General features: G+C 59.8%; 1 protein-coding gene across 1 annotated transcript in view; it reads left to right on the top strand.

Annotated features, from left to right (window-relative positions):
* The first annotated feature begins 3431 nt into the window (after positions 1 to 3431).
* Positions 3432 to 10485, top strand: part of UMODL1 (uromodulin like 1) — a 62071-nt gene continuing 55017 nt past the window's right edge. The window contains exons 1-2 of the mRNA XM_049628532.1: positions 3432 to 6598; positions 10087 to 10329. Coding sequence (XP_049484489.1) covers positions 6523 to 6598; positions 10087 to 10329 — 319 coding nt within the window. The 5' untranslated portion in view covers positions 3432 to 6522. The remainder of the gene's footprint in view (positions 6599 to 10086; positions 10330 to 10485) is intronic.

Below are 10485 nucleotides of genomic sequence, written 5' to 3'. Positions count from 1 at the left end.
GGACGGCTGGGGCGTGAATGCGTGAACAGGTGAGGAGCTGACTCTGCAAACAGGTTGTCGGTGAAAAGACCCACCATCCAGGACATCCAGTGATGCGTGCTGCCGATTTGCCTCTCGTGTCCTCTCCTCTCTTGTAGCTTTGATTGTTCTCAACCGCGAACTCTCTGTATCAACAGCACCCCCTCCCCCATTCTCACTTCCTGTTTCCGGCCTCTGGCTGAGCAGTGTCAGAAGCTGAAGCCGGCAGGGCTGGACGTGTCCGAGAGAGAAGGCATGCGTCTGCCCACGTAAGAAACAGTGACCTCGCCCTGGCCCCACACGTGTCCCCAGCAGCTTCCGGTGTCCCCTGGGGCTGCCGGGGAACCAGGCCCTGAGCTGCTCACAGGGACAGGGGAGTGAGATGGACCCACGGAGGCTGGCAGAGTGTGCTCATGGTGCCTCTGAGGCTGGCTTTGGCGTTGACCTCGGTCACTTTCTCCTCCAGCCCAGAGGCTCTGAGCGCATCTCTGGCCACTTCTCACAGAACCAGCAAGACCGATGGCATTTGAGGGGCACAGACATCCAGACCTCAACGTACACGAAAGGTTTTTTGGGACCGATTGTGCACAGAAAGAAATGCTGTCACACACAGCTGGCGGAGGCTGCAGCTGGCAGAAAGGCGGGGGGCGGGGGTGGGCTGGGACCAGGTTGGGGCCTGAATGCCCCCATGCTGGCCCTTCTGGCACTTTCCCCCCAGGCCCTGCTCCCAAGCCGTGCTGAACCCAGGACCCTCCAGGCAGGATGAAGGCCTCGGGACAAAAACAGCACTCTCTGAAACCACTCACAGTAGACGGTACAAGAACGAGAGGTTGGGAGAGATTTTGTAAGTGAAAGTGGCGAGGTTTGCAGAGAAGCCTTGTGGGGCAGGCCCAGTGCCCGTGACCCCGTGGGGAACCGCCCAGATGTGGCTGAGATAACAGATTCCTGCCAGAGGAGGGGAAAGGCGCCTTTCTGGTGGGGTGAAGTCGTTACAGACCCAGTAGATCAAAGGGAGGGATTTTTCCTGCTGTGGTCGGCAGGGAAGGAATGCGAGCTGGGCAGTCAACCACACCGGGAAACACCTAGCGTCCTCGATCACCTTTGGAGATGTTTCCCGAAGGTTTCCCTGCAGCCCTGCAAAGGGCAGAAACCCCTGAGCCTGGAAGGGGTGGAAACCTGACCATGTTATTTTAGACTGACGGACACACTTCCTGCAGCGATGATGTGATTACCCACCCACGGATCCCACGCATGCCGTCTCTTCCCGTTCGCCCCCAAAATCTCTGCCGGAACTGGGGGGCCCACGGGGGCGGGGCAGTGGGGGAGGGGGGCGGTAAGAGGGCCAGGCCGGGGGCGGGGGGCGTGATGAAAGACGTGGGTAGGGGCGGTTTCTCCTGGAGGCTCAGAGGGAGGGTCCTTCCTCGCTTCGTCCAGTCTCCAAGCGCTGCCACCAGCCTTGGCTTGCAGACCCCTCCCTTCGACCTCTGCCTCTGTCCGTCCACAGCCTCCCTCTCTGTGCGTCTCCCGTTGGCCCCCCTGCTCTTATGAGGACACCCGGTCATCAGATTTAGGACCCACCCTGGATCCAGGAGGACCTCATCCCAGGACCCTTCTGTTAATCGCGTCTGCAAAGACTCCGCCTCCAAGTAGGTTTACATTCACAGGCACCGGGGGTTAGAACGTGGACATATCTTTTTATGCCCCCTCACCGAGGGCACCCCACTTTTATTTCCTTATTGGCAAAGCGTCCAGGGTCTGGACTGGGTCACCGGCTGTCCACCTTGCTGCCCCTTGAAATTCCCCCAGGTGCCTTAAAGAAAGGGGTCCTCTCCCTCCCCCAGAGATGCTGGGCCCCTTTCCTGGGTTGGGAGGTGGGGGCTGGAATTTCTTAAAGAGCTTCCCAATAGTCGACACACTCATCTGGTTTTCACGGGGACTCCGCGGTGTTCATAGCGAAAGTCCCACATCCCGAGAGATGCCTCGGTCCCAGGCAGGCCGGGCACCTGGGTGACACTGTCCTTAGGGCGGGCAGGGGTGAAAGCCACAGACTTGACCCGCCCCCTGGTGGGGGCCCTCTGCTTCTGAGAATCCTCCCCTCCGCCCCCAGGGGTGGCTTTGCCCCAAGTAGGTGGTGCGTGCGCACAAGGCCTCTCAGAGCCGTAATTAAAGCCGAAATCTTTCCAGAAGCAGGCTGGTGGGCCACAGTGCGGACCACAGGCCACAGGACACCTGCTCCCCGGGCCGCCCGCCCTCCATCCGGCATCCCCGAGTTTCTGGGCGGCTCGTTCTTATTCTGCACTCGTCTTCCTTCCTTCAGACCCTTCCTCATGGAACATCTTTAGAGCACGGCCCAGGGCAGTGACCAGCCACAGCCTCACAATCAAGCTGGGCACCGCAGTGAGGTCAATCGTGGCCAAAGCCACAGTTTCCGGATCCCACTCCCCCAGCACTGACCCCAAACCCCCAAGAGCACTCTGGAGGGTCGTCACAAGGGCAGTGAAGGCTGGCACTTCTCGTGGAGGGGGTCGCTCTGCTGGGATGCCCTCTGCAGAAGCAGCGCCCTCACCTACCTCCCCTGTGTGCCTCCGTGGCACCGGAGCTCCGTGGGGCAGCCTTACTCCCTGGGCCACGGGGATCTTCCCTCCGTAAGGAGAGCATGGCTTCATTCAGGCTTGGACAGAAAGTGTGCATCCTGATCGACAGGACTGGGGTTCTGAGCAGCAGCATCTACGGGATCTGCAACGCTAAACACAAAAGGAAGACGTAAGGCAAGGATAAAAAATGCGTGTGTGTTTGCGTGTAGATGCCCGTGGGACGAGGAAGAACACGGCCACAGCGAAAACAAGGGAGGCCCTGAGAACTCTTCAGAAGGCTTTGGGGGCTGTCACGCGGTGGGTGGTGTCATTTTGTTGTTGGTTCTCCGGAGGGGTGGGTCCCAGGGAGGCCAGCTTCCCTGCCCTGTCCAGAGTGATTTTCTGGCCGAGCCGCCCCCGCCAGAGGGTCCTCGGGTGTTTGCAAGGATGTCGTTGGGGTCCTCAAGCTCTCACCTGAGTCCCCCCGGCCAAGAAGTTACCTGCGTTTTCAAAAGGCCCCTCCTGGGGACACCACGCCCCCAGGAAACACCATTCTGGGTAACACAGCCTGGGTTGGATCCGAACCTCTGAACCCGACCTTCTTACAGCCTCACTGGGCTCCTCTCCAGCCCTTGACCCTGGAGGTAGCCCCGCCCAGCTCCCCTTAGAGCCGAAGACTCCTCCCCCCACCCCCAGCGCGGTCCCCGCCAATTGGCAGGGAACAGAGCAGACCCCACGCCGCCCCTGCCCAGAGCCCCCAGTTCCCACAGGGGCCTGACCCTGCAGCCGGGACCCTGGGGAGAGGTTCCACGGCGAGCCCCCACGCCTGCAGGACACCCTGTCACCTGTGTGTCCCCCCGCACTATCGTCCCCCCAGCCCGAGGCCGAGTGAGGCCGGGAGGCACGTTCCACCAGATAGATGGTCATTGTGAAGGCTGCGTGTTGAGCAGGATTCCGGAAAGGGGGCTGTGAGCAATGTCACCCCTCGTGTCACCCCTGCCCTAGACCACTGTGGCGAGCCCCTCTCCCCGGGGCCGCTCACACCATCCCTTGGGACGAGATTGCCGCGTCCTAGGACAGCGCTGGGGGCACATACGTTTTGGCCCGCAGGGTAACGACAGTGGTGATTTTGTGGTGGGGTCTGTCGTTCACAGGACGAGGGACCTCAGAGCCTGAGATGAGAAGGTGCCGGTGAGGTCCGTTCACCCTCTTCCTGCAGCTGGAGAGGGCAGGCGGGGGGCCCAGCTCGGGCGCCGCTCACGTCCTTGGAGACACGTTCCAGGGACAGGAAGCACATCGGCATCCTGTGGGTGTGTGTGCCCGTGTATGAGCGAGCAGGCGTGTGTGTCGGCACGCGTGCGTGCACACACAAGCGCGAGCGCGTGCAAGCAGGGGGCACGTCTGCACCCGCTCACGTTAGAGTGTGGGTGTGCAAGCACCTGGGAGTGCGTGCGTGCGCACAGGCAACAGGGTGAGCGTGCAAGCACCTGCACTGTACGTGCACACGCGAGTGCGAGCGAGTGTGCACGGGTGTGCGCGCGCGTGAGCTCACGTGAGTGTGAACGTGCCTGTCCACACACATGGATGCGTGCGTGTGTGCGTGTGAACGAGCGTCACAGTGCACTAGCAATCCCCCTGAGATCCCTAGTTCTTGGGCCCCGTGTTGGGCAAGATGCCAGGGTTTCCTCGCAGGGGCCTGGGGGCGGGGGCTCTTTGCCCGATGGACACGTGACCAGACCCTTCTTGAAGTCATGGGCGTGACGTCCTGGAGAGACTCCCCTCTCCCCGCCACGTTGCGGTGCGTGGTTATTTTGTCCTCAGAGCGTTTACATGGGAAAGAAGAACGTGGAAAAACCCTGCGGCCGTCATGCAGAAGAACATGCGTAAATAGTAGCTGGAAGGAAATACCTCACTGCGGATGGAGTGAAAAGGCCGCACATGGTTTTCTGTTTGTGCTTGTAACAAAAGGAGGGTGAGGGAGGACCCAGCTCGAAACAGACGGTCACTTTTGAGAGTTTCTTAGAATCACGTGAGTTTTGATACAAAGGGAAAGCACGCTGTGACAACGCTTCGTGGACAATTCCAAATCAGCACGAAGTGCTCAGCCGGAGAGATGTCTTGACCTCGCTCGGCTCTCTTGGGGCCTCCGGCTGGGCGTTCTCCCGGTTGGAACCTTGGCCAGACCGGGAGTGATGTGCGAAGAACTCGGGCTTCAGGATTGAATCTTCCAGTCGCTGGCTGTGTGGCCTCTCTGACCCTCAGTTTCCGTATCTGTGCGATGGGAGGCAAGGGATCCACTGCATAGAGTCGCAGTTCTGAACGTGCGAGAAAATAGCACACAGGACCACTTGCCAGGTTTAGAATGTAAAGGTGTGAGCGCACCTTCCTGTTTTATAGACGCTCTCGTCCGTGACAGCGGTCACGGCTCTCAGAAATAGAAGAATATCGCAAAACAGATTCATCTCACACGTTTAAACGTTCAGGCTTTTTCATTTATCGCTGCTGCTGATTAAATCCCGTCTTTTCTCGACTATTGTGTTATAGCTCCAAGATGTACTCTTCTCGTATTGAAACTTTTTTTTTTTAATCCCAGCGGTTTCTGAGTCAATCCCGACTACCGGCTTTCTGCAGAGGGCACTGCCTTCCAAGACGCTCACGCTGAGCCCCTCCGCTGCCTGATTGTTTCCACCTCCTCGTTGTTGTTGTTGTCCTGGAATCTGTCCTGTAACCACTAACCGCGCGAACGCGGCCGTCCGTCATCCTAGCGGTTAACCTGCTGAGGATAGGAGGTGTAGCAACGGTGCTGTGGGAGTTGGGCTGGAAGGTCCCTTTCTGGAAGGCCTGGGTTGTGGTGAGAGCGCCAGGGGAATAACACCTCTGAACCCTCCGGCCAAGACGGATCTTGGTTACCTTCCCTGAGAGTCTTCCCAGCGGAACTAGTGAGGTCTTGACCTGGCGCTAACGGGCTCCAGCTTCGGTGCCAACCAGGCAGCGAAAGACGGCCTGACGGACGACGAGGACGGCCTCGCCCACGAGAAAGTACCTCGTGTGAAACTTACATGCCAAACGCACACACCGGGCGTGGCGGCCACCGAGATAAAACCTACGTCGGCCGAAGCCCCATCACCCGCTCCGTTTTTCACTCCTCTGGCTCTGTCTGCCTCGCGCCCCTGTTCACAGGAGCGAACAGAATTGTGTCCTCGTGGAGATGGCTTTGTGGGGACCGTGCCGACTTTACGCCGTGAGCGGCTGTACCGCCATCTTCGTGGCGAGCCCGCCGGTGTCCGTGTTGGTGCGTCGGGGTGCTCGGTGATGAGTTACGTTCCTGCTCTCCCGTGGTGGCCCACTTTGACGCTTTTCCCTTTTAGATGCTGACCGGGAACGGACGTCTCTGAGACTGCCGCTTCGCGGCCCTCAGATCACCCCCCAGGAAGAGGTCTCTGGGTTCCGGCCTATGAACATTTTTATGGCTTTGATCCGTATTGTCCAGTGGTGTGAAGGACGCTTTGCTGAATCTGATGTACCACTTTGATTTGGTGCTGTTTTCTCCTGCCAGTTTGCGACGATACGGTAAGAGAATACCTTGTGCTTGATGGAGGGAGTCAGATCTGGGTCTGAAATGTGTTTTCTGCGTAACAACGAGATGGGACCTAGCGATGCCGCCTGGCGGTTGGGTACTCACCTTTCCCGAAAGATGCAATCTGTCTGCTGCGAGAATGGGCTGTGCCACGCGGGCCCCCCGAGGGACACGGCCGCGCTGGTGGCGGGTGTTAACAAGCAGGCATAAGGGACCGTTCCCCCGGAGCACGCTCTCTGAAGCCATCGCCACCGCCAGCAGGAACAGAAGGGCCCTTTCTCCAGGCCCCGGTGGCCCAGACCCCTTTGTGTAGCCGCCCAGGAGAGGCCTAGAGCCGCACTGCCTCCGACGACCATGCTCGGCACCCTTGGGCTGGCCCTGCTGGCTCTGGTCAGCACGGTGGGCCCGAGCCAGGCCAGCGGCTTTACAGGTAAGGGCTCTGGGCTCAGCATGGGGGATGCTGGAGGAGCAGAGGGGGGGTGGCGGCTCCCGGGGAGGGGGTCTCGTGAGGGGGGGGCCCCACAAAGACGCATCTGCTTCGAGAGGTGGTGTCGTTTCCATTTTGCCAAACTTTCTGGTGGCCACAAAAGAGGCAGTGTGCGTGCCCCCGAGTCAGCTGGGCGTCGATGGTGTTTAAATGCAGATTCCAAGTCGGCGGGTCTGGGGTGGGGCCCGGAACTGTGCATTTCTGCTGCGGGTCCGCAGGCCACACTGACGGGTGTGTCCTTAGAGGCTCGGAATCAAAGTCTCCCGAGCCTCGGAGGGTTGGAGTCCCCTACTCGCGGGTAAGGAGAGGGAGACCCAGAGCGGTCAGGCACTCGCCGGAGGCCACCCAGCTGGCAGTGAGCTGAATTGCCACGGGCCCTGGCTCGAACCTTCTTCCCCTGCCAGGCAGGCTCCGGCTTGTGAAGTGGGCTCTTACCGCCAGGTCCCCCCACTTGGGCTCCGCCAGCCGCAGTTTCCTCCTCGGTCCATGAGGATGCAAAGGGGCCGACCGGACAGCGAGGAGCCCAGCGTTTGCCGGGCACACGTTCCTGCTTGAGGCAGGTCAGGTTTTTGAAGCCCGGGATTTTGGAGCCGTGAGATGGCAAACCTTTGAAATCATTTGCTTTTGAAATCTGTCTTACTCAGCTGGGAATTCACACAGGCTCCACAGTCAACTGCGGCTTAGCACTGGTTTAAAGTTTGTTCCGCCACGAGCAGAATTTTGGGTGGTGATTTCTTTCCCTTGACTTTCCCTGCGGACTGGGTAACGTGTGAAGGCTGCAGCTCAGTCGCGGTAAGAGCGGGAGGCTCGAGAAGCTGGAAATGACCGGAGGGACTTCACGAGCCCCTCCCTCACGGTGCCTGTGGGGACCCGGGGCGGGGGGCAGAGGCTCAGTGTCACATCAGGGCTGCTCAGCCACCTGCTGTCATGTGCCACATGCTGCTGTTACAGGCGAAGTTCCATTTACTTACTTCCGGGGGGCACGGATAGTATTTGACCATGGGATGGGGTCACTGGGAGGGCGTGAAACGAGCTCAGAATCACACAACTGGTGTTTGGGGAAGCGGGTGCGAATTCGGATCTTCTGACCCCAGGATGACACTCACTCCAGCGTGATAAGGTTTCCCACCTCTGAGACTAAAACCCGGGACTCCCGACTCCCATGCTGGTGGCTCCTGGAAGGATTTACAGAACAGGGAGGAATTGTTCTAAGGTTTCTCCTCTGGACTCTGCCAAGGAACCAGGATTCAGAGGACCTGGTGTCCCCTGGGAAAGGCAAAAAACAAAACAAAACAAATAGATCCCAAATGCACTTTCGGGGGAGATGTGCGTGTGTGTGTGTGTGTGTGTGTGTGTGCGCACTTTTGCGTGCAGGAAGGCTCTGCTGATGCTCAGCTGGGACCTTGTCATGACTGGATGGAGACAGCGGCTCTCTAGAGGCTGGGGAAATGTAACCTTCATTAGTGGTTGGCATCTCCTCTTTGGTTTCAGATGCAAAACAAAATCTAGAGCCACCTTGCCAAATTCTTGGCGCAGGAAGCCTCGGGCTCTGTCTTGCTTGGCACCATCACTCGGTGAGTGGCCTCTCCAGTCCCTCATCCAAGTGACATCCAAGCTCTGGGCCGTCACCTGGCCTGGGAAGCTGGTTTCTGCTGCCCAACCCCAGGTACGAGGGCCTCCCCATTCCTCTCCAAAGCGCGCTGTAACCGATCCCTTTGGGGACAAGCGGCAGCAGGTGATGTCCTTTCCCAGAGGCCCTGCCGCCCGCAGTGTTGACTGGGAGACAGCCCCTTGGCTCACGTGGCTTCGGAGCGGGCTCGCCCTGGGTGCTGGGATTCAGCACCGCGTTCTGCCCAGAGTAAGGCTGCAGGCTCCCTCATCAGCTTGAGCCAGACGGCTGGCTCGGCCCCATTTCCCCCGGGGGTCACCAGCCCCCGAAGTCTTGCTTTCTGCATGCTCGTGGCATGCTGTGAGGCCAAGGAGGGAGTCTTTCGGGTGCTGTCCTAGTGTTGGTGATGCAGGTTATTTCTGCTGCCATCTCGCAGCTGCTCCCAGAAGCCCAGCTTCTCACGGAGGGGTAGACGCTATAATATTGAGCGCCTCCCCTGCAGCTGCACAGTGGCACAAAGCTTAGAGCTCAGAGGTTAAGTAAGTATCTGATTCCTTCCTCCTACACGGAGGGCTCCTGAGGGCAGAGCCCCAGGCTCGCTGCTAAGCGTTAGCTCCCTGGGGTTGCCCCGACACAGCACCGCAGTGGAGTCTCAAACAGTAGCGATTTAGTCCCTCCCTGCTCTGGAGGCCAGGAGTCCGAGATCAAGGCGTGCGCAGGGCTGGGTTCTCCGGAGGAATCCGCTCCATTCTCTTCGCCGCTTCTGGGGGTTTTCTGGAGACCCTGGCACCCTTGCTCGGTCGAGGTAGCGCTCTGATCCCTGCCTGCATCCTCACGTGGCGCCCTCCCGTTTGCGTGTCTGTCTCTGTGTCCAAATTCCCCCTTTTGTGAGGACACCAGTCATCATGGATTGGGGCCACCCTACTGCAGCATAATCTCCTCTTAACTAAATATGTCTGCCAAAACCTATTTCCAGAACTTCAACACATGAATTTCGGAAGGGTGGGTGGGGACACAATTCAGCCCGTAACAGTTCCTGCTACCACAGAGGCTCCGTGGGCACACGGGCGCCCCACGACCCAGGCTGGTGAAGGTAGGGGGTGCCTCGGGGTCTTGAGGACCCCACGATCGTGCAGACGGAGGGACAGGGGCCACGGGCGTCTGTGCGCAGCAAGGGGGCTCCAGGCCAGAGACACAGAGAGCGAGCCGGCAGGTGGATGTCGTCCTCCAGGGGGCGCGGTGCTCTCATCGCCCATCGGCGCTAATTTGCCACCTGTGAACTTCTCACGTGTGCTCGAAGCATCGTTTATTTACCCTTCCGCCCCATGCCAACTGTCGCTGCCATCTGGGCCTGGCGAGGGGCAGCCCTTCATGCATATTTACGGGGGGGAACGGGCGTGCGTGCGTTCCACGTGCGGCATACCCGGGGCTCGTGGAGATTCAGGGGCGATTCAGGACGCTCCAGCCCGCTGAACAAGGGGGCGCGGCGCATGAGCCCCAGAAGCCGGAGCCCCCACTCCATGTCTTCGGCATGTGGTCCGCCCCTGGGCTGCAGGAAGCATGGATCGGACCCGGTGGCACCTCCGGGCTCTGCAGAGGGGATTGCTGGGCGTGTAGGTCCCCCTTACGCCTCGTTCCTCCCGCTTCACGCGATTGCCTGGTGGGCAGGCCCGGGGGCTGTGCCGGTGCCCGAGGTCCTGATTCCCTCATTCTTGCAGAAGTGGAGGACTTATCCAGAACCCCTCCTAGCGAGTTGATTCCCGAATTTTCTCTGTTGTCTCCCTCCATCCCTGCCCTCCTCCCCTCCCCCCCCCCCCCGCAGAAAACGGCCTTTCCTTGCTGAGTTTCCAGCTGTGCAACTACACCGTGACCCGAAACGTCCAGAAAGTGGAGGCCGTCCACACGTCGCACGTGACCTACACTCCCTGCGGCGGGTGGATCCCGTGGAGGAGGTGCCCCAAGACGGTGTACAGAACTCAGTACCTGGCCGTGGACGTCCCCCAGCCCAGGAACGTGACCGACTGCTGTCGGGGTTATGAGCAGCTGGGCCTCTACTGCGTCCCGCGTGAGTCCAGGGCGCCGGCGGGTGGGGGGAGGAGGGAGGGGCGGCTCCCTTGTCCTCTCCCCGGGACTCCTGATGACTCTCAGGACGGTCGCTGTGCACACCATTAGCCCTGAACCTACTAGGTCCTTCTGGAACAATGGTCCCCAAGCTGAACCT

This window comes from Panthera uncia, chromosome C2, assembly GCF_023721935.1.
Source record: "Panthera uncia isolate 11264 chromosome C2, Puncia_PCG_1.0, whole genome shotgun sequence".
Lineage (NCBI taxonomy): Eukaryota > Metazoa > Chordata > Mammalia > Carnivora > Felidae > Panthera > Panthera uncia.
This window is presented reverse-complemented; position numbering and strand designations above follow the sequence as displayed.